Genomic DNA, 24,125 nt, shown 5'->3' on the forward strand with positions numbered 1-24,125 from the left:
ATTGTTGGAAAAGCTCAGCAGATCTGGCAGCATCTGAGGAAAGTTCTGAGGAAGGGTCACTCGACCCAAAATATTAACTCTGATTCCTCTCCACAGATACTGGCAGACCCCTTACATGTTACAATCAGATTGCTACTCCTGCTTCTAAACTCAAATCAATACAAGCTCAATCCACTCAACCCCTCCTCAGAAGAAAGTCCCTCCATGTTCAGGATCAACCTGGTGAATCTTTTCCAGACTGCCTCCAGTGCTAGTATATCTTAGATAAGGGGACCAACATTGTTTGCAGTATAACTGGTCTGACTTGTGCGGAGTATAGTTTTAACGAGACATCCCTGTTTTTAACGGAGTGGGGAACAGAATTAACATTCATAGAATCATACTGGATTCAAAATATTAACACTGATTGCTCTCTACAGATGCAGCCAGACTTGCTGAGTTTCTCCAGCATTCTCAGTGTGCTTGTTTCAGATTTCTAACATCCAGTCTATTCCCTATTTTTATATTCCATTTCCTTTCTAATAAAGACCAACATTTTGTTAGCCTTTCCAATTACCTGCTGAATTTTTTGATTCGCGCATGAGGTCTCCCAAATCCCTCCGTGCTGCAATCTTCTGCTTTTCTTTTCTCTATTTGAATAATATTCAGCTCTTCTATTCTTTCTGTCAAAGTGTATAACCTCACATTTTGCCACATTATATTCCATCTGCCATGTTCTTGCCCACTCAGTTAACCTCTCTATATCCCACTGCAGACTCTTTGTGTCACCCTCAGCAATTGCCTCCCCTGCTATTTTTGTGTCACCCACAAACCTTGTCACCATACTACAATCACTTCTCTTGTCCATTCGATAATATTTCTTGTATATAGTTGTGGGCCCAGCACTAATCCCTGGCCTGCTCATAGGGTCATCAAGCATGGAAACAGACCCTTCAGCCGAATCAGTTCATGCCAAACATAATCCCAAACTAAACTAGTCCCACCTGCCTGCTCCTGGCCAATACCCCTCCAAGCCTGTACTATTCATGTACCTAAGTGTTTTTTTAACTGCAGTAACTGTGCTCACATCCACCACCTCATTCCACACATGAACCACCCTTTGTCTAAAAAATTGCCCCCAAATCTTTTTTTAGATTTCTCTCCTCTCAGCATCAAAATATGCCCCCTAATTTTGGAATCCCCCATTCTAGGGAAAAAATACCTACCATTAACCCTATCTATACCCCTCATGATTTTATAAACCTCTACAAGGTCACTTTTCAACCTCCTACACTCCAGTGAAAAAAAATTTCCAGTTACAGGTTGTTATCTTGAAAATGCCTATCTTACCTCCACTCTGTCTTTTATCAATCAGACAGTCCTCTACACTGTTCCCGTCAAGCTATTCCAGAGGAGGCACAGTGTTGGTTAGATCCTGAGTGAAGTTTCCTCAATATTTTCCATCAACAACATTGCTAGGCAGGAATCTCTACCTACAGCTGTAGTTGGTCTTTATAGACTATGTCTTATCAAGGTACAAAATCTTTGCTGTAAGTTGTCCCTTTCACACAATACAGAGAATAAAAAAGTGACACCTATTGCTTTCAGTAGATAAAAATTGAGTGGCGAAAGGCTTAAAGCAGTGAAATACTCACAGATGTGAAATAATTATCTTCTTTGGAACTGATGACTATGAAGGTGGCTTGATTGCCACTTTCCCTGATCTTCCTCACCACCGCGTCATGGTGTAGTCCCTCAATGCTCTCCCTGTTTACAGCCAGCAGATGGTCTCCTTCCTTCATCCCACATCTCTCTGCTGGACTTCCAGCATCCACTTCCCACAAAGACTGAGCTGAAACATAAGTCAGTCAAGGCGTGGTGACCAAGACAAAATGATGGTCATCAGGAGTCCACAACAAACTGGCTTTGGCTGATTAACTTTGCTCATGAAATTTATCATAAGAAGGGACAAAGAAAACTGCTAGATGATGAAAGACAAAGGTCTAGTTGATTCCCCTTCTACCACTCTAGTCCTATCATGATGCAATGATAATGGAGTTGTTGACTATTCACAAAAAGGCTACAACAGACCCAAATATGAAGCAAAAAGAGCCCCAGGTAATGGAGAGCTTTTCAAAACATTTGCCTGGAACTACTTCCCTGTTGGATGCTTGTGAAAATGGAAGGTTCACATTTCTTCTGTTGAGGATACTCTTTTGAGCTAATGTTCAAACCAGCCAATATACTTCTTGTTGTGTTTCCATTGAACACTGAATGCAAAGTGAATGAACCTTAACCAATTGCCAATAACATGGCTTCAATTATTCTCAGTGTCAATTTATGTGCAAACATTCAAGTAATTTGACAAGTCAAATATCTTACCAACAATGTTTTTTTAAACCTTTAACATTAATATCACTTTTTGTTGTTATGGTTTTTGTTTGTGGGGAGATATCGAGATGGATATACTCGATACTTAACCTGTGCAGCACCCACAATGAGAGTGTTTGATAGACAGTACAGAAGGAGATCTACTCATTCCCAACAAGCCATTGATTTCATACTTGAGAATTCCAACTAAACATACATACACACAAGTGTACAATTGACCCCCTCCAGTATACAGAATCTTTGTGGAGGGAGACAGTTCCAGATCTTCACCATTCCTTTTATGGCAGTGTTTCCTCATTTCACACCTAATTGGCTTAACTATCGTTTTAAGATTGTGGCCTGATTCTGGATTGATTGTAGATTGGACAGGAAGGTGGCTCCACAAACAAGGCTTGTTGGATGAATGAGCGAAAAGAGGGAGGAGTAACACAAAAGTAGGGGAGTGCAGGAGGCAGATGGAGAAATGTGTGAAATTCACCTTAAACTCATCACAGCTCAATGCTGGGAGACTGATTAACAGTTTCCTCCCTACAATCAGCCCCTTACCGTACGTCCCTGACAGTTTTCTCTCGGTTTTCAACAGGAATCCATAGCCACAACTTCCTTTCACCAAATACAGTTTTCGTGGCTTGAATGGCAAGTGTTTGAAGCAGGCCATAGCTGGAATAATCCTAATGCCTTTGGCTTGATAGTAAGCATGTGTCCTCTGATCAGCCACCAATAAAGTTACTGAGTCTCCACTTTGTTTCATCTAGTTGTAAACACAGGCATGTCTTACATTAGTCAATACAAGCCAAGTTAAATATTTTCTGGTACTTACTTGACTGTAGCTACCATGTGTGCATTTTGATATATCCTCCTATCAATTTTCTCATTTATTTTTTGGGACACTGTTTGAATCCTTGAAGTAAAGCTGGCATTTTAACCTAGCTCGCTGTATATTGACAGAAGCTGCTCTTTGAAGGTTCAAATGACAAGGTAAGACTTTCTCAGCATTAAATAATGTATCCATAACACCGTTCTGATCTGCATTTATGAGGAATGTTTCTTCCATTTCAGCTACAAAGTTACATCAGAAACAAAAAACAGAAATTGCTGGAAAAGCTCAGCAGGTCTGTTAGCATCTGTGGAGAGAAATAGGTGAACATTTCAGGTCGAGATGTTCAGAGTCCTCAGAACCCTGTTCCTCAGAACATTCTGAGGGAGAGTTACTCAACCTGAAAGGTTAACTCTGATTTTTCTCCACAGATGCTGCCAGACCTGTTGAGTTTTTCCAGCAATTTCTGTTTTTGTTTCTGATTTACAGCATTCCCAGTTCTTTCAGTTTTTATAAAGTTATATAATATTGGGTGTGGCTATCCTATGCTAACATATAAACATGTGAACAGGAGTAGGCCATTCACCCCCTCAAACCTTTTCCACCATTCAATAACATGATGGCTGATCTGATTGTGGGCTCAACTCCGCATTTCAGTCCATCCCTGATACCCTCTGACTCGCTTACCTGGGTTTGGCATTGACAATAATTTCTTTGGAGAAAAAGGTTAAAAAGTCCAAAGATACAGGGTAGTTCTGCTGTAACAAGGATTTCATCAGTGCAAATTTACTATCATGCAATTGAGACGTTGTTTGGATAATACAAACTTTCAACTGAACAGGTGAAGTGATTTTCTATTAGCGATCTTCTACAGCGCGATTTTCTATGGAGCGAGATCATAGAGGAACACAACTGTCATGTTATAGCAGAATGACCTGTATTAGAAACAGAGTTATTTTTGGTTGATTGCAATCCCATTGCTTCATGTTGTGATCAAAGCCTGAGGGCCCATCTGTGTCCAAAGAAGCTCCTTAAACATATTTATATTGTCAATCTAATGCTTTCCCTGGTAAACTTCACCACAGAGTTGCAAAACTGAATGTAAAAATACTGCTTGACTTTTCTGCTCTCATCTAACTTTATAAGCTCATCCATCCATATTGTTTTTCGTTCACTAGAAAGCGTGGTGTGAACCAGGCTATTTATTAAATCTTTCTGAATTTCGCTTGAGAAGGTGAGGTGGTGAGCTACACTGGTGTGGGTCTAGAGCCAAAATGGCAGTAGAAGCAGAGTTTGAATCTATTTAAGTAAGAGTCATAGAGTTGTACAGCATGGAAACAGACCCTTCGGTCCAACCCGTCCATGCCAACCAGATATCCCAACTCAATCTAGCCCCACCTGCCAGCACCTGGCCCATATCCCTCCAAACCCTTCCCATTCATATACCCATCCAAATGCCTCTTAAATGTTGCAATTGTACCAGCCTCCACCACTTCCTCTGACAGCTCGTTCCATACACTTACCAGCCTCTGTGTGAAAAAGTTGCTCCTTAGGTCACTTTTATATCTTTCCCCTCTCACCCTAAACCTATGCCCTCTAGTTCTGGACTCCCCAACCCCAGGGAGGCAGAGAGATTCCTGATAAACAAAAGTTTATAGGAAAGGCTGTTGGTGATAGGCTGCAATTTGGAATAACAGAATCTGCCAAAGCAGGTTTGAAGGGCCAATGCCTCTTCCTGCTCCTAATTCATTGTTCTTTCCCCAAAATTAGGTTCCTATGATCTAGAATTACCATCATTCCCTATCACTAATGATTCAAATTTAAGGGAGTACTCTAAGACATGACACAGCTGGAGCCATTAATAGTAACACGGAATTTTGTTTGATGTGAAGTTACTAATTGGGAGAGAGGGGAAGGATGCACAAACAAAATTTTTCTCAAAAGTAATCAATAACTGTGCACAGTTTTCACAATGGCCTCTAGCTAAAGTATTACACCTTCATTCAATTCCCCTGCTTTTTTTTTGCACTGCATGATCAGCTTCGAGGAGGTGCTCAAATATTAAACTTATGCTCAAGATCAAAAACAGAAATTGCTGGAAAAACTCAGCGGTTCCAGCAGCATCTGTGGAGAGAAAACAGAGTGAACATTTCATGTCATAGAGTCATGAAGCACAGAAAGTGCTGTCCAGTTATGATCCAGTCACCCTTCTTCAGAACTTTCCAGTAACTGGAGTTCTTTGATTTCTTTGCTCATGATCATCAGACTAAGAGGTGAGAAATCTATCCACTCAGCAAGACTAAACATTTGAGTCCCAATGCACTTTTTTAAAAAGAGACTGGGTCTTCCTTTGCTGGTCATGGTGTTTGCAGTATATTAGTTCCAAAATACAATGAGAAGCCCATATCAAATGGAATAAAGACTGCTGAGATTCATTACCAGTTTCTCGACTTGTAGATAGGTGCAATCTTCCATGTTGACTCCATTAACTTCAATCAGTGTGTCCTCGGACTTCACTCCACCTTTCTCTGCAGGTCCTTTGGAATGGACGCTCAATGTAAATGGAGCCTTGGCACCTTCATTCATTCAAGATGAATACAAGTTCATAATCATTAAGTTACGTTAACTTTGGGCAATGGTTTAAAGCAGACAATATCAAATTATATTTTGAGAGAATCATAGAATGGTCACAGCACATTAGGAAGTAATTTGGCTTGTCATATCCTGACAGATTCTCTATTAGTGTTACTCAGCTCGGTCCATGTGGCCATCTGGTACCTCATCCTCTTTACGAACTTCTAGCTAATCCAGTGTCTCAGCTCCTCCCTCTTTCATCAATGTCCTTAGTAAGGACAGATGCAATGTATTATTTAGCTCCTCAGCCATGCCCCTTCCTACATGTGTAAATCCCCTTTATGTACCTTAATTATCCCAGTCCTCCTTTTACTACACCTCTTATAAATTATTAGTTTTATTACTGACATTGGTTTTCAAATTTTCTCTCCATTGAAGTCAACAAATGAAACTTGGGCAACACAACGATGGACCTCCAATTCCATGTTGCCCAGCTTCCACCATCATCCTAAGTTACAATAACCCTTTTGCTATTTAGCTTCAAGTAAGTGTCACTAACTGTCACCTTCCAGCCACAGGAGGATATTGAGAAACACCAGCAGAGGACAATGTCAGGTTTCTGAATCTGGAATCATGCCTGATTTTTCAATATAGTCTCACCCAGTGCCTGGCTAACAGTTAGCTGAGTAAGTGTACGAGTCAGTGCTGGAAAGTTAGCTCGAGTCCAGCACTGTGTCAAATAATCGGCTGTATTGTTTGGCCAGGGGAGAGGAGAGGCCAGCCAGAATTTGAGATTGACGTTCAGTCACTCTCTGGTCCCACTGTTAGAATATAAACTCTGAATCAGTTTTGGTTGTGATGCTACAACTGGTCTCTCAAGATTAAAGGGATAAATAGGCCATTGAAGCTCGTAGTACAGGCTCAGTGGTCCCCATACCTAGCAATAACCGGCACTGCAGGAGATAGGGGCATGCATCAAATGATAATTACAATAACTTGAATTTATTTAATGCTTTTATTGCAATCTCAAAGTGCTAAATAGGTACATGATCAGACAAGATTTGACAGAGAGTCACATAAGAAACGCTGCCTCAAAGAGGTAACTATGATGTGGAGGTGCGGTGTTGGATTGGGGTGGACAAAGTTAAAAATCACACAACAGGTAGATACCGACAATGGAGCAGTGCTCTGAAAACTTATACTTCCAAGTAAACCCGTTGGACTATAACCTGGTGTTGTGTGATTATTTTAACTTTAAAGAGGTAAGTTTAAGGAGTGGCATAAAGGTGGAGAGAGGGTGTGAGGTATGGGGAGTGTATGCATGACTCAGGTGGCACGATTAAAAGCAGGAATGGGCAAAATTTGAAGGAGCAAGAAGATTTCAGAGGGTTGTTGGGCTGCTGCAGGTTACAGAGATAGGAGCAGGCAAAGAGATTAGGAAAGAAAGGCAAGAAGTTTAATTTAGGCCAGCAAGCAGAGGCTTGAGCTTGAACAGGACATGGTGCAAGTTAACACCTGGACAGCATGGTGTCCTCATTATAGAGGATGGGATATGGGACACTGAGGGATAGCAGAGAATGAATGAGTCTAGAGATAACAAAAGCACAGCAGCAGATGAGCTGAGGCAGAGGCAAAGCTGAGTGATATTACAGAGGTGGAAAAGTGCCACCTTGGTGATGGAGTGGTTAGGGGAGTGGGGCATTTAGATTTCTGATGAAGGGCTTTTGCCTGAAATGTCGATTGTCCTGCTCCTCGGATGCTGCCTGACCTGCTGTGCTTTTCCAGCACCACTCTAATCTTGACCTGGCATCTAGTTCAGCTAAAGTAGAGAAACTAGTCAGATTCTAGAATAGTTGCTTATGGAACAGACTGGTGGGGGATTCAGCAAAGGTGGGAGGGTGGAGGGTGGGGAAGAGGTTCGTGAGACACAAAGAGAACAACCGAGGAGAAAAACTACCTTGGGAAGAGCACAGTTCAAAGCCAAACCCATTTGGGCCTCTTTCCACATAACACATTCGTGGTTTGTCACACGGGGCCTGGATATCAGACTGTATAAGCTCTGCAATGTTCAGATTCCTCATTTTTGCATCTTCATAGGTAGTCCCATCAACAACCAGAAAGGTGACTTTGTTCCCACTCAGCTTTATTTTCTCTACCACCTGCCATGAAGAGGATAGGAAACGTATTAGGAACACCAAACTTACTTTTGAAAGATATTTTCTTTGGCTCAAAGGCATTTCCTTAAGAACCGGAGAGTGTAAGGCAAAGGAGCAGTGGAAGCTATCTGACCTTTAAGGCTGTTCTCCCATGCAATACGTTCATGACCAATCTTCCACCTGATCTATTCTTTCCCACACATCCTCTTTTACTTGATTCTTCTAAAATCCATGAATCTCAGGTTCATGCATTATTGAATCACTGAGCATCTAAGTGACTAAAACTCATCCTCTGAAGACTATTGAGTTAAGGGGCAGTGCCGATGAAGTAAGGCATAGTTAACTCCAAGGTGTTGTGTTGTGGGGTTGCTAATTCTTGGGAGTTATCTACAGGCCCCCAAGCAGTAGTCTGGATGTCGGATGTAAGCTAAATCAGGAGCTGAAATTGCCTGTCACAAAGATGTTACTACAGTTGTTTAGGGGGGATTTCATCATGCAGGTAGACTGGGAGAATCAGGATGGTATTGGACCTCAAGAAAGAGACTTTGTGGAGTGCCTCAGAGATGGATTCTTAGAGCAGCTGGTGCTGGAGCCGACCAGGGAGAAGGCAATTCTGGATCTGGTATTGTGCAACGAACCAGAATTGATCAGGGACCTCGAAGTGAAGGAGCCATTGGGAAGTAGTGACCATAATACAATAAGCTTCAATCTGCAATTTGAGAGGGAGAGGGTACAATCGGAAGTGACAATATTTCTGTTGAATAAAGGGAACTATGGAGCTTTGAGGGAGGAGCTGGCCAAAGTTCAATGGTGCAATACCTTAGCAGGGATGACAGTGGAGGAACAATGGCAGATATTTCTGTGTATAATGCAGGAGATGCAGGATCAGTTCATTCCAAAAAGGAGGAAAGATCCTAGGAGGAGGCATTGGATGCCGTGGCTGATGAGGGAAGTTAAGAAAAATATAAAGTTAAAAGAGAAAAAGTATAACATAGCAAAGATAAGTGAGAAAACGGAGGACTGGGAAGCTTTTAAAGAACAACATAGGATTACTAAGAAGGAAATACGCAGAGAAAAATGAGGTACGAAGGTAAACTGACCAGAAATATAAAGGAGGATAGTAAAAGCTTTTTTAGGTATGTGAAAGGCAAAAAAATGGTTAAGACTAAAATTGGGCCCTTGAAGACAGAAACAGGGGAATATATTACGGGGAACAAAGAAATGGCAGAAGAAATGAATTGTTACTTCAGATCTATGTTCACTGGGGAAGACACAAGCAATCTCCCTGAGGTAACAGTGGCTGAAGGACCTGAACTTAAGGGAATTTATATTTGCCAGGAATTGGTGTTGGAGAGACTGTTAGGTCTGAAGGTTGATAAGTCCCCGGGGCCTGATGGTCTACATCCCAGGGTACTGAAGGAGGTGGCTCGAGGAATCGTGGATGCGTTGATGATTATTTTCCAGAGTTCGATAGATTCGGGATCAGTTCCTGTGGATTGGAGGGTGGCTAATGTTGTACCACTTTTTAAGAAAGGTGGGAGAGAGAAAGCAGAAAATTATAGACCAGTTACTCTGACCTCAGTGGTGGGAAAGATGCTGGAATCTATTATAAAGGATGAAATTACGACACATCTCGATAGTAGTAACAGGATAGGTCAGAGTCAGCATGGATTTATGAAGGGGAAACCATGCTTGACTAATCTTCTGGAATTGTTTGAGGATACAACTCTGAAGATGGACGAGGGAGATCCAGTAGATATAGTGTACCTGGACTTTCAGAAAGCTTTTGATAAAGTCCCACATAGGAGGTTAGTGAGCAAAATTAGGGCACATGGTATTGGGGACAAAGTACTAACTTGGATTGAAAGTTGGTTGGCTGATGGGAAACAAAGAGTAGTGATAAACGGCTCCATTTCGGAATGGCAGGCAGTGACCAGTGGGGTACCGCAGGGATCAGTGCTGGGACCACAGCTTTTTACAATATATGTTAATGATATAGAAGATGGTATTAGTAATAACATTAGCAAATTTGCTGATAATACTAAGCTGGGTGGCAGGGTGAAACGTGAGGAGGATGTTAGGAGATTACAGGGTGACCTGGACAGGTTAGGTGAGTGGTCAGACACATGGCAGATGTAGTTTAATGTGGATAAATGTATGGTTATCCACTTTGGTGGCAAGAACAGGAAGGCAGATTACTACCTACATGGAATCAATTTAGATAAAGGGGCAGTACAAAGAGATCTGGGTGTTCTTGTGCATCAGTCAATGAAGGTAAGCATGCAGGTACAGCACGTAGTGAAGAAGGCTAATAGCATGCTGGCCTTCATAACAAGGGGGATTGAATATAGAAGCAAAGAGGTTCTTCTGCAGCTGTACAGGGCCCTGGTGAGACCACACCTGAAATATTTTGTGCAGTTCTGGTCTCCAAATTTGAGGAAAGACATTCTGGCTATTGAGGGAGTGCAGCGTAGGTTCACGAGGTCAATTCCTGGAATGGCGGGACTACCTTACACTGAACGACTGGAGCGACTGGGCTTGTATATCCTTGAGTTTAGAAGACTGAGAGGGGATCTGATTGAGACATATAAGATTATTAAAGGATTGGACACCCTGGAGGCAGGAAACATGTTTCCGTTGATGGGTGAGTGCCAAATCAGAGGACACAGCTTAAAAATACGGGGTCAACAATTTAGGACAGAGATGAGGAGAAACTTCTTTACCCAGAGAGTGGTGGCTGTGTGGAATGCTCTGCCCCAGAGGGCAGTGGAGGCCCAGTCTCTGGATTCATTTAAGAAAGAGTTGGATAGAGCTCTCAAGGATAGTGGAATCAAGGATTATGGAGATAAGGCAGGAACACGAAACTGATTAAGGATGATCAGCCATGATCATATTGAATGGTGGTGCAGGCTCAAAGGGCAGAATGGCCTACTCCTGCACCTATTTTCTATTTTTTATTGCTGGTTTGGAATTTGCTGCATATCACTGGTGCTGTGCGATGTTGTCTCTTCCCTTGTTCTGTACTCCCATCATCTTGCATTGTCCCTACCCCACACTCATCATCCCTCCGCGCTATTCCCACCCTGCACTGTCTGTTTCTCTGAGCTGCCATCTCCTCATTCAGTACATTTGTCCTCACCTCATGTTGTCTGATGCCTTTTGCTCTCCACCCTCTGCACATTATCTCCTATTCCATGCTGTTAGCTGGGAAAGGCTACAGAAGATGACTAGCTATGGTTTCCTGACACCTGTGTGCTCGAGCTGACTGTTCATGCCCTGACTCTGCTGCCTGTTAGAGAGGAGCCTACTAACCATTCTTGAAATGAGGTCCTGCCATTATGATCAGAAAGGCCTCCACATCCCCTGCCTTGCCACTCTCCTCACCACAGCTACTGTGTTCAGTTTTGGTCTTTTATATGTAAGGAAGGATAAATTTGCACTGGCAATGGTCCAACAGAGGTTCACTGGATTAGTTCTTGGGATGAGAGGGTTATCCTGTGAGTAAATTGGGTCCATATTCTCTGGTCTTTAAAAGATTCTGAAGAGTTTGGTAGGTTGGAGGCTCAGGGGCAGTTTCCCCATGTCAGGCATTGAAATGGTATCAGGGAGGCAGGCAGGAACATGATGGAAATGCTGTAAATAATGCCCAATCGTCAATTAAATTCACATCACAGTTCCAACCCAAGCTCGTATCTCAAGAGCTAGTGACACAATAAAGCTAAACCAATACAAACGCAATGTTACTTTCAGGAAACCGATATTAATTACATGCCCTACCTAGCCTCCCTATTGGATGTTAAACAGAAGAACAATTCTCCCTTGCTTAATGCTCTTTGTCCATTCAATATTGCAAAATAAATATTTTCAACTTGTTATAATCGTCTACGGGAGTTTGCTGTGCCCACATTGGTGGCCATGTATCTTGTATTACAATAGTGATGACTTCACATGTACTTCATTGGCTGTAATGTGCACTGGGACATCCTGAGATCATCAGATGTTATCCACTGACCTACCTGCCCTTTACCTTTATTCCTTTATTTAGGGAGGATTGTAATGATAACCTTTAACTTTGTTTCTTTTTTACTTACACGAAGAACCAATTGTAATATTTTAATTTTAACTTAGTTTCCCGACGTTACTACTTGTACCTAAGTTTTGTACTGGGGTACCTCTATATCTAAGATGGCGCATGCGTGGCAACATTGTACACTTTTCACTGTGCTCCTGTATTTCAGTGCATATGATAATAAACCTTAAATCAAATAAAATTTACTTCTCTCTCTTTATTTCTGTCTCTCTTTCTTTCTCCCTCCTTGTCTCTCTCGTCTCTCTTTCATTCTTTTTCTCTTTTTTTTCTAAAAGATACAACAATGTCAGCAGCTCATTATCCATTCCAATGCCATATTACAGGTCTTTACTCTTAAGGTGACAGCAATCACTACACTCTCAAACTGTCTGACTCTGTCAATGAAATGCCTTGAGTTGTTTCAATGCAATAAGCTGTCATATGCAGGTGACTATTATTATTTTGATTACTCCCCTCCTGCTGGTGGTTATCATCAATCAAATGTTCTGAACACAATATCAAATTAGATTTAAAGCTACAACAATTATGTCGGTCGGTAGCTCATGCTTCAAGAGTAAATTAGATTAGATTAGAACATTACAGCGCAGTACAGACCCTTCGGCCCTTGATGATGCGCTGACCTGTGGAATTTATCTGGAGCCTATTTATCCTACACTATTCCATTTTCATCCATATGTTTATCCAGTGACCATTTAAATGCCCTTAAAGTTGGTGAGTCTACTACTGTTGCAGGCAGGACGTTCCATGCCCCTAATACTCTCTGACTAAAGAAACTATCTCTGACATCTGTCCTATATCTGTCACCCCCCAATTTAAAGCTATGTCCCTTTGTACTAGCCATCGCCATCTGAGGAAAAAGACTCTCACTGTCCACCTTTTCTAACCCACTGATTATCTTATATGTCTCAATCAAGTCACCTCTCAACCTTCTTCTCTCTAATGAAAACAGCTTCAAATCCCTCAGCCTTTCCTCGTAAGACCTTCCCTCCATACCAAGCAACATCCAAGTAAATCTCCTCTGAACCCTTTCCAAAGCTTCCACATCCTTCCTATAATGCGGTAACCAGAACTGTACACAATACTCCAAGTGCGGCTGCATCAGAGTTTTGTACAGCTGCAACATGACCTTGTGGCTCCAAAACTCAATCCCTCTACCAACTAAAGCTAACACACCATATGCCTTTTTAACAACCCTATCAACCTGGGTGGCAATTTTCAGGAATCTATGTACATGGACACTGTAATTTCTGTGCCCATCTAGACTGCCAAGAATCTTACCATTAGTCCAGTACTCTTTACTTCTGTTGCTGCTTCCAAAGTGAATCACCTCACACTTTTCCACATTTAACTCCATTCGCCACCTATCAGCTCAGCTCTGCAGCTTGTCTATGTCCCTTTGTAACCTAGAACATCCTTTGACACTATCCAAAACAACACCGACCTTAGTGTCATCCGCAATTTTACTAACCCATCGTTCTATGCCCTCATCCAGGTCTTTTATAAAAAAAAAAGGACAAACAGCAGTGGACCCCAAACAAATCCTTTCCGTACACCAGTAGTAACTGAACTCCAGGATGAACATTTCCCATCAACCACCACCTTCTATTTTCTTTCAGCTAGCCAATTTCTGATCCAAACCGCTATATCACCCTCAATCCCATGCCTCTGTATTTTGTGCAATAGCCTACCGTGGGGAACCTTATCAAACGCCTTACCGAAATCCATATACATCGAAGTTATTCTAAGAAAAATAAACAAACAGCAAAATTCACAGCCGACCTCGGAGAAAAACCTGTGTGTGTGATTTCACAGCAGTGGGGCAGCTAAATGGCTTTTTAAAGTGTAACCTTACTTGTTTTTTTTTGTAAATCATCAATAATAAGTAGAGTGGGTTCTTTTTTGATTATTTGTTTTTATTGAGATCTGTCTCTTGATTAAACTTTAAAAACATAAAAACATAGGTACTAAGCTAGTTTGGAGTAGTGTTTTTTAGAGCTGTAAAACCATGTTATTTTCTGGGTCTGTAGATTGTTAAGGTATAAAGATGGTCTTTAGTACAGTGATGTGATCTTCCTATTAGATATGGGAGATTAGAGAGAGTTTCCATGTTACTGATGATTATATCTGCAGGAAGTGTGTTTGATTGTGAATCCTATCGGATCGCATGAATCGGTTGGAGCAGCACTTAGAGGCAATGAGGAATTTACAGGAGCTGGGTGGTGGGATGGATGGTAGTTGCAGGGAGGGGGATAAACCAAGGATAGAGTCAGGAAAATGAGTTACCTCCAGGAAAGGTAGGAGAGGGAAGCAGATCATGCAGAAGTCTTTTGTGGCTATTTCCATCTCAAACAAGTATGCTGTTTTGGAAAATATAAGGAGTGATGGACTCTCAGGGGAATGTGGCACTGACAGCCGGGTTTCTGGTACTGAGACTGGCTCTAATGTAACGAGGAGTATGGCAGGTTCCAAGTGATCGATTGTGACAGGGGATTGTCTAGTCAGACAGAGGAATGGTGTGACAAACGAACCAAAATCATAATTCAGCTCTCACCTTGAAATGTTCGGTGTTGTCCACGTACTCCCCATTTACCTCTAATACCCTGTCAGCATCAAAGAGCCCAGCGTACTGAGCATAGCTGCCCGGCTTCACATTCCTGATGATATGTCCCAGCTTCCCATTCTCCTCTCGCAAGTAGAAACCAAACACTTCCTTGTCCTTCTTATTCAAAACACAGACTCTGGGCTTGAGTGAGATTGGCAATTCTGAAGAAATAAACATACACCATTGAGCCTGTCGCTTGAGAAACATTTGTTGATTTAGGTCAGGTAAAATCAACAAAACTGAACTATGCAGATGCTAGAAATCTGAAGCAGATCAAATTGAAATGTAAAATTCTCGAGGGACTTTTCAGGGTAGATGCGGAGAATGTGCTTTCACTGACTGAGGAATCTGGAAACAGATGTCACAATCTCAGAGTAAGGGGTCTGCCATTGGCCTGAGATTATTGTGTCACATGTAGACAGAGTGATAAAGAATGTGTTTAGTACACATGCCTTCACTGCTCAGACAATTGAGTATAGGAGTTGGAACATCATGTTGCAGTTATACAGGGCACTGGTGAGGCCATTTTTAGAGTACGGTGTACAATTCTGGTCACCCTGCTCATAAGAAGTGTATTATTAAATTGGAGAGGATGCAGAAAAGATTTACAAGGATGTTACAGGGGGTGGACACTTTGAGTTACAAGGAGAGGCTGGATAAGCTAGGACCTTTTCCACAGGAGCATAGAGGTTGAGGGCTGACCTTACAGAGGTTTATAAATCCATGAGGGGCCTAGAAAAGGTGAATAGCAAAGGTCTTTTCCCAAGGGTTGGGGAGTTCAAAACTAGAGGGTATAATTTTAAGGTGAGAGGAAAATGATTTAAAAGTGACCAGAGGGGCGACTTTTCCACACAGAGGGTGTTTTGTATGTGTAATGGAACTGCCATAGAAAGTGGTAAATGTAATTACAGTTACAGCATAGAGAAGACATTTAGACAGGTGCATGAATAGGAAAAGTTTAGAAGGATATGGACTAAATGCAGGCAAATGGGAAACTTGGTCAGTATGGACAAGTTGGACGTAACGATCTGTTTCCATGTTATATGACTATATTAGGTAAAATGCCTTCACTCTGAGATTATAGAATTCTTTATCCTAGATTCTCAGTCATTTAGTTGTATTCACAGCAGTTTATTTTTAATTTTCTTTATTTTTGGATTAAGTATCAAAACAGAAAAGAGTCTGCTTTAAACCAAGGATAAAGTTAAACATCACATAACACCAGGTTATAGTCCAACATTAAACCAAGGAAGCTGTGGAAGGAGATGGTGTGGTTTTCAAACATTGTGAGTTGTAGTTGCACAGTTGTTAAGTTCAAGCAGTGGTGAATAATTTCTGGATTAATTTGGACTGAGAGTACATGCACGGGGCAAGTTTTGCTCAGAGAAAGCCTATTGATTAGTTTTTCAAACACGACCAGTTGTAAGGGTCAGGAGTCATTAGTATGACAACTGTCTAATAGACTTGTGGGCAGACAGACTGTCTTTATATAAATAATAAAGTGATGGTAATTCTGCAGACTCTAATAAGACAGCATCCTCTCCCTCTCCATGCAGTGACATAACAAAGAAATGGAAGATAGTTAACGCCCCTCATTCACCATGTACTTTTAAGTTGCTGCCTCTGACCAGTGACTGAGATTGAACTGTGTCTTCAGCAAGTAACTGAGGGGACTTGGAATGAGGAGGATTGAAGATCAGAAGGACACGGAATTGGTGTCAATAATCTGTGTTACCTTTTTTTAAAGCTACACCTCTATTATGTATGTATTTTGTTTGTTTATCTGTGTCTGTCTGCATGTGAATGTAGAGGCTTAAGAAGGGGTAGAGTTTACTTTAGATTTATAAACAGATTATTCATATATTGGGAGCCAGAACTGATTTAACTGCAATGAATAGTAGTTTCTTATTAAGTATATAAACCTGGTCAGTGTTTCCTGTTAACCTAAGCTCATCAGACAGGAAAATTGGGTGTTTTGATCAAATTGTTAACCTTAATCATGATTCTGGGTGTACTGGGACTTAAGTATCAGCATGCATTTCCAAGTGGATCATGACAAAGTGTATTCAAGACTGAAGTTAATATTGTTTTCGAAACTCAGAGAATTAAGGGATATGGAGACATTGTGGGCGTTGGGAGGAGTGGAGAAGACTGACCATGAGCGTACTGAATGGTGGAGCAGGCTCAAAATGGCCATACAGCCCACTCCAGCTCCTGTTTCTGATTGTCTTATCAAGTGGGTTAGAATCCAAATTGGATGGCTTTCTGGGATTCCCTCAAATTTCCAAGGAAAACTGTAAACAAATGCCCTGGTATTTTTACACAGTTATTCTGCATTAAAGTGAGTTTACTGTAAAGAAATAGGCCATTTAGCCTGACTAGTAAAAATTGATATTCATGCTCCTAAACAGCTCTGTCCCAACTGTCTACACTTAATTACATTACCTTTACCATTACCATAGATGACAATAAGCAAAGACAACACATCATATGGCTCTGATTCACCATGGAAATGTTAAGCTTTGATCAGATCCTCCAGAAGAGAAATTCGAATTTTTTTTGTATTTGTTTTTGGATCCAGTAGCTTCTGCCTTAGTAACAGAAGTTAATCTTATCACCCAGGACATTGTTCCATTGCTTTGGGGACCAGTTAGAGATACACTCCACTTTGACAACAATAAAGGTTAATGTTTAGCCCACACCTGCCATTTACAACACCTTGTAAAAACGTTTTCAATAAAATGCATTAAGTTTAATTTACCCACGTCGTCACAAATGACCAAGGCAGGATTATCGATCCCTTCCTTTGGATTAAAAGTAAATTTCCTGAAAAATAATCAGAAGATTAAAAAAAGTATGTTGATAGTATTAGATGACTCAAGCTTATAGCACAGATGAGTCTATTCAGCCCATCATTGAGCCATCCCATGAGCCCTTCTGCCCTACTCTTTTGTAAAACTTTCCTTTTTAGGCATTTATTCAATTCCCTTTTTAAAAAGGTACAACATGTGTGCTTCCACCTCCAGACAGTGTATTCCAGATCACAACAATCATTGTGTGGAATAACTCCTTCTCACTTTTCCTTTAGTTCTTTTGTTAATTTCCTGAAATCTGCACCTTCAGGGTTGTGACCCTTCTATCATTGGAAACACTTTCTCCTTAATTACGCTATTAAAATCTATCATCGTTTTGACCCTCTAACAAAGGAAGAGATAAATCAGATCGAGGAATAATCTGCAACTGAGTTGCACGAGGTTAATGGATATCAGGTGAAATAACCCTGATATCCCGTCACCAAGTCGCCCTTTATTTACACATGCCAAGTACTTGACACTAGTCTGACTTCCTCAGAGCCAATTCTCAGAGAGAACAGAGCCGCTGACACTCCTGTTTATACCTGGCAGCCAGAACTCCCTGCTTGGACTAGATTAACAGCCCCAAGCAGAAGTCTTATGTAGAATTATATAATCCCTACAGTGTGGAAATATTGCATATTCCAATGGTCCATCTGACTGACCTCATTACAATCACTTCACCAGGGACAAGTATTGTGGGTTGCACATGGTCAGCTGATCAATACAAGCTGCCAGAGGCTTCACAGTGGAAATGCATCATCTTAAAATACTTCCCACTCTGTTTCGCTAATAGATGGGGTGGAGAGAAGAGCAACGACTCCCAAACAGGATCAGGATGAAGTAGGACATAGAACATAGAACATAGAACAATACAGCACAGAACAGGCCCTTCGGCCCACGATGTTGTGCCGAACTTCTAACCTAGATTAAGCACCCATCCATGTACCTATCCAAATGCCTACATATGGACTCAGGGTGCAGTGGGACTGATAGGTTCCCAACGTAGGAGCCTCAAAGCAACAGTGATCGCACATGAGAGAATCTTATGTTCAGTTTGTTACTTGTGTTTTTAATTTAAATAAAAGCACAGACTGCGTGTTCCTAATGCATAAAGATTGCCACTGAGAGCCTGCACTTATGCAGATGTCCCCATGACTTCAGTCAGCTGCAACAGGGTATGTATTTCCAGCATGCATCTGGAATGTCGCGATGTGTGATGATGTCATCTCCCATGCACAACGATGAACAGCCCTCTGCCCAGCACAAGACAATGCACAGATGGCTGATACTATGCGGGATAGTAAGCAGCACATGTCGGATTATGCATGCACCTCCTGAACATGTTCCACCCATTTGGATTTCAAGCTTGTTCTAAAGGCTTGATCCGCAGAGGTGTTTCCAATAAGAATAGTGTACTCTAATCGCCAGTCACTTTGATTAATGTACAACCTCTGCTGAAAGATGTGAAGTTATCAGGCAGTCCAGATCTTTCCACAGAGCTCAGGTATACACAGAAAACTAACCCAAAGATATCCTGCAAAAGGCCGAGCCTTGCCTGTGAATATATGGAGAAGGCCAATTTTGAGAGTGCAATTGACAGAGGGCTGGAGCACTATGTTTCTGTGTATGTACATTGACATTAAACACAGCCATAAGAATGACTCTGAGGGGATGAAGGCAGAGTTGGCAAAGGTGAACTGAGAAACAAGGATAAAAGGTTGGTCAGGAATGTTGCAAGGGCAAACATTTAAGGAAATATTTAACAACTTTCAGCAAAGATTTATCCACATGTGAAAGAAAGACCCATTGAAAACAATACATTATTTGTGACTAAATAAGGAAGCTAAGAATCAAAGTAATTGAAATAAACACTGTGCGTGTCTGCAAAGATTACTGGCAGGTTAGAGGATTGGACAGACTATAAGAACCAGCAAAGAATTACTAAAGAGTTAATAAACAAGTGAAAAGCAGAGTATGAGAGAAGGCTTACTAGTAATATAAAAACAGATAATAAGAGTTTCTACAAACATTTTAAAGGAAAGCAATAACTATAGCTCTTGTTGGTCCTCTAGGGGGTATATTTGGAATTGATAATGTAAATAAAGAAATGTTGGGAGATTTGAACAGATACTTTGGGCTGAACTTTACCTAAAATCAACTAAATGTCAATTTCAGGGAGTTTCTTGGAAGGGTTTGCTCTGTGTGCTCTAGTACGTTTTTCATGCAATTCTCCACTGCTCACCTTATTACAGATGAACCATGTCCCGATGGCACCATCACTGTGTTACAATCTTGTGTTTGCCAGTGGTGGAAATACTCACCACTGCTGAGACCCTGTGGAATGTTTGCCCTTGCTTCATAATCAGTTGTGCACCAGGTCAATCCTTGCCAGACAGGAATAGTGCTTTATAATGGGAGGGAAATGAAAAATATGAAGATTCTGAGGACACATAAGTGGCATGGGTGGCACTTGATTGGAAATAGAAGCTCACATTGTAAATGTACTGTCAGTTTATATCATCACCTGTTTGAATAACTGTGACAGTTACTACAGCTACTAGGACAAAGCGACACATGGTTCCCACCCTTCGTGTCATGTTTGAAATTTCTCTCAGGGAGTGCTGTTACTTTCTCACTAACACCAGTGGAATATAATCTCTTGTCTTTGTTCAAGACTGACCATGGTCCACCCTCCTCATTGACTTAGAAGAACCAATGAGTCACCAAATCCCTGACTGATCTCTGTGCAGCTCCTAACTGACATCCCACTAGTTCCCTGTCTGCTTTCATGGGCCTGCAGCATTGGCTATGGCCCGCCCTCCTGGACTGAGATGATATATAACCCCCAACCATATCTGGGCAAGCACCCAACTGGCCTCATCCAAATTCCTGGAATGATATTGGATAATGCTCTTGACTGACTGTGTGGCACCCCCTGATTTGAATAAGAACTAGTCCCCTCAGACTTTCAGACATGGCCACTGAGCCCAAGTAGCTGCACTGTGTTTACCGCATTAGCTGGTGGGAACTTGATGGAGTACAGCAACATTCCCCACTGCTTTGACTGATCACTGCCTTGACCGTAACCAATGTCTTCCTCTGAGTCTCCAATGAAAGACGAGGAAAGACAGATGTCACATTGAGGCTGTAAGTTCTGAATGATGCAGCAACCTGCAGCAGGGCAAGGCAGAGATGCTTTGAGCAACACAGTTGGATCAAAGTAAATGGGTGCTAAGGGAGGAGGTGAGGACCCCTGAGATGCAGCCTGTTCCAATCTGGAAGATGGGTGCCAGGTGCCGGGCAGCAGCATGACACTGTAAGGTGTCAGTACACTCCACAGTGCAGTATTACAATGGAGGCTTATCTTCAAAATGAGTCAGAGATGTGCTGTGATGATGTAGTGAGGCTGGGATACAGCCGATGCCAGTCTCCATGGGTGGGGGGTGGGGAGGAATGGTGTTCTGAGTGTGCCCAGAGGTACTGAGTACTACATGCCGTAAAGAGGCCTGTGAGCGGCAAGTGAAGCTGCCAGCTACGCACTCGGACTTTTATGTCAGGACCTGTCACCACCCACTTCCTCTCTGCCACGTGGAAGAACAGGAAGTTGCATCTAAACAAGGTGAGAATAGGTAATAATAAAACGTAAATGCATGAGAATAAGGACCTCACCGCCCACTGCTGAAATTCTTATCGCACGGTCTGGGTGCAAAATCAAAACCTTCTTCTCGATGTCGCAAATCTAATTATTCTGATCTTGCCATATTTTCCCAACTGATGCACTATTACCTACATTGTTCAAGAGTTGGCACAATTCAGCTCTTTGCGTTTATCGTTATTGTGGAAAATTTCTAAAAGGTCATTGAAAATAACAAAGTGACAGGAAGGGGTGTACCTGAATGCTTGATGGGCTGACTGGCCTATTCCTAAGTTACTATGAGCTTAAATATTCACTGTCTCCAGGGAAAAGGGGTGGCTGGAGAACTGCTGCACGTGAAGTCTTCAGGATCCTTTCCCAGTTTATTCTCTTATTCTTTCCATTGCCAACAGCACCCTCACCCTCACCCCCACTGCCCCACACCTTTCATTTGTGTGTAACCGACCACATTTCTAAATTTTTCCAGTTTGGGTGAAAAGTCTTATCTATCAGTTCCAATTTCCACAAGGTTCTTTGAGTGATAGTATCAGCCTCCTGTGGCCCTCACATTTACTGACTCCATTTGATTCACGTGCAGTTTGAGATGGATCTTCACCCTGGCCCTGTTTTGGCCCAAGATTAAAATCAATTCCCTTACTTTGCAACACCTGCCTCATCTCCAGTGGAGCCCCGCCATTACGTTTAACGGCAGGTTTGCATTTTCCTGTGCAGTTGGCCAAGAGGATGATGTGTTTACACAGTCAATTTACAGTCAACCAAGCAAACAATTAATGATATTCAATTAGATTTCGGCTCAGATCCGATTGTGTTGTTAACAGGATGGGAGATAATGAGGGAGGTCAGGTCACTATATTTACAGTGAACAGATGGAAGTGTTATCATAGTTCAATCAGCACTCAGAGTTCAACTCAAACCATTTCCAATGAGAAGGCGATGAACATCAGGTTTACTTGCTTAGCAAGCCAACAACAACTTGCAGACATATATCACCATTGACGTGCTAAATGTCCCAAGGTGTTTCACAAGAGTGTTATTGAACGTATAACAGCAAAATACAGCAGGCACTGGAAATCTGAAATAAACACAGAAAATGCTGGAGAAAGTCAGTGGGGAACCTAAGACCAGTGGGGTTCCACAGGGATCAGTGCTGGGACAGCTACTCTTTACAAAATATATGAATGATTGGGAGGAAGGAAGTGAATGTGCAGTAACCGTAGTTGAAACAGTACAAACATCAGTGGAAAGGCAAGTTGCAAGAGTGATACAAGCAGTTTACAGAGAGGTGTTGACAGATTAAATAATTGAGCAAAAAACATTGGCAAATGGAGTGTAATTTGGGAACAGCATTGTTTAATGGAGGAAAACTGCAACACTAAGAGATTTGGAGGTCTTTATTCATGAAACGCAGAAAACTAGTTCACGGGGGTAGCATGTAATCAGGAAGAATAATGGAATGTTGGCCCTTATTTCAAGGGGGTTGGAGTATAAGAGTTGGAAAGTCTGACTGCAACTGTACAAGATGCTGGTGAGACCACACCTGGAGCACTGTGAATAGCTTTGGTTGCCTTATTTAAGGGAAGATATTATTTCATTGGAGGCAGTTCATGGAAGGTTCACTAGGATCAGCCCTGGTATAGAGAGATTGTCTTACGATCAAAGGCTAAACATGTTGGAACTCTGTTCACTTGAGCTGAGAAGAATGGGAGGTGAGCTCATTGAAACAGAACAGATTCTTAGGGTCAATGCTTGCCCTCAGAGGACAGCCTAGGATCAGACGGCATAGTCTCAGAAGCGGTAATTTAAGACTGAGATGAGGAGGAATTTCTTCTCCCAAAGGGTTGTGAGTCATTGCCACAGAGAGCTGTGGGGTTAGGGTCTTTGAGTAAGTTAAAAGCTGAGATAGATGGATTCTTGATCAGTATGAGAGTTAAGGGTTTAAGGGAAAGCATAGGAAAGTGGTCATAAGGACTGGCAGACCAGTCATGATCCTGCTGAATGATGCAGCAGGCACAAGGGACCCAACAGCCTATTCCTGTTCCTTACTGCTTGTGGTCTGACAGCAACTGCAGTGAGAGAACCAGAGGTAACACTTTGACTCTGATTTGACTCTTTTTCAGAGGTCTGAAGATTCAATCTGGACTCAAAACACTATCTCTGTTTCTCTTTCCAAAGTTTCTTCCACACCTGCTGAGTTTCTCCAGCAATCTCCATGCTTGTTATTGAATACAGCTGGAAAATGAGCTGCACAAAGAGATATTGGGACAGATGACCAAAACTTTAGTCGAAGAAGTAGGTTTTAAGGAGCATGTTAAGTGAAGTGTGAAAATTAGGGAGGTGGAGAGGTCTAGGAAGGGAATTAAAGAACTTAGGGCAAGGAAGGTGAGCACCAGCAACAATAGTAGAGCAATAAAAATTGGGAATGTGCTAAATTCTGGAATAGCAACAGACTCAGAAGATGAGACGGCTGGAGGAGTTTGAGAAGGGGGGGAATGATGAGGGCATAGAGGGACTTTAAAATGCGGATAAATATTTTAAAATCAAACTTTGCTGGACTGGGAGCAAATTTAGGTTATTGAGCACAGCGGACAGAAGGTGAATGGGAGTTAGTGAGAGTTATGACTTGGGCAGAAGATTTTTGGATGAACTCAAGATAAGGGGGGAATGGAAGCTTGGAGGCTGGCCAGGAATACATAGTTGTCATAGCTGTGTGCAGAGGTAATGAAGGCAGCCAGAAGCAGATGAATTGAAGAGTTGTTCATTGGCCTTTCACACATTTCAATCCTGAAGGTGCAGTCCATTGTGGCCTCATCATCAAACAAACCTGGCACCCACACCGACTCAGACTGTAGTAGAAACCCTCAAATCAATGAAAGGTGTCTAGACATCTAGCTCAAGAGCCATAACCTGCAAGGTTGAGGACCAAATGATGGAAAATAGGACAGAGTCTGGGTGGCTGCTGTTTCACTGCCCAGACATGATGGGCCAAATGGCCTCCTTTGTGCAATA

General features: G+C 41.9%; 1 protein-coding gene across 2 annotated transcripts in view; it reads right to left on the reverse strand.

The window, feature by feature from the left end:
- Positions 1–24,125, reverse strand: part of LOC140494226 (Na(+)/H(+) exchange regulatory cofactor NHE-RF3-like) — a 46,958-nt gene that overhangs the window by 10,763 nt on the left and 12,070 nt on the right. The window contains exons 3-9 of one of the 2 annotated variants that reach the window (XM_072593408.1): positions 19,707–19,868; positions 17,371–17,435; positions 14,559–14,770; positions 7,719–7,920; positions 5,627–5,763; positions 2,917–3,121; positions 1,635–1,831 (exon numbers count right to left, since the gene is read on the reverse strand). In XM_072593408.1, the coding sequence (XP_072449509.1) occupies positions 1,635–1,831; positions 2,917–3,121; positions 5,627–5,763; positions 7,719–7,920; positions 14,559–14,770; positions 17,371–17,435; positions 19,707–19,868 (1,180 nt within the window). The remainder of the gene's footprint in view (positions 1–1,634; positions 1,832–2,916; positions 3,122–5,626; positions 5,764–7,718; positions 7,921–14,558; positions 14,771–17,370; positions 17,436–19,706; positions 19,869–24,125) is intronic. The other variant, XM_072593410.1, reaches the window with a different exon arrangement.

This window comes from Chiloscyllium punctatum, chromosome 23, assembly GCF_047496795.1.
Source record: "Chiloscyllium punctatum isolate Juve2018m chromosome 23, sChiPun1.3, whole genome shotgun sequence".
In the NCBI taxonomy this organism is placed as follows: Eukaryota; Metazoa; Chordata; class Chondrichthyes; order Orectolobiformes; family Hemiscylliidae; genus Chiloscyllium; species Chiloscyllium punctatum.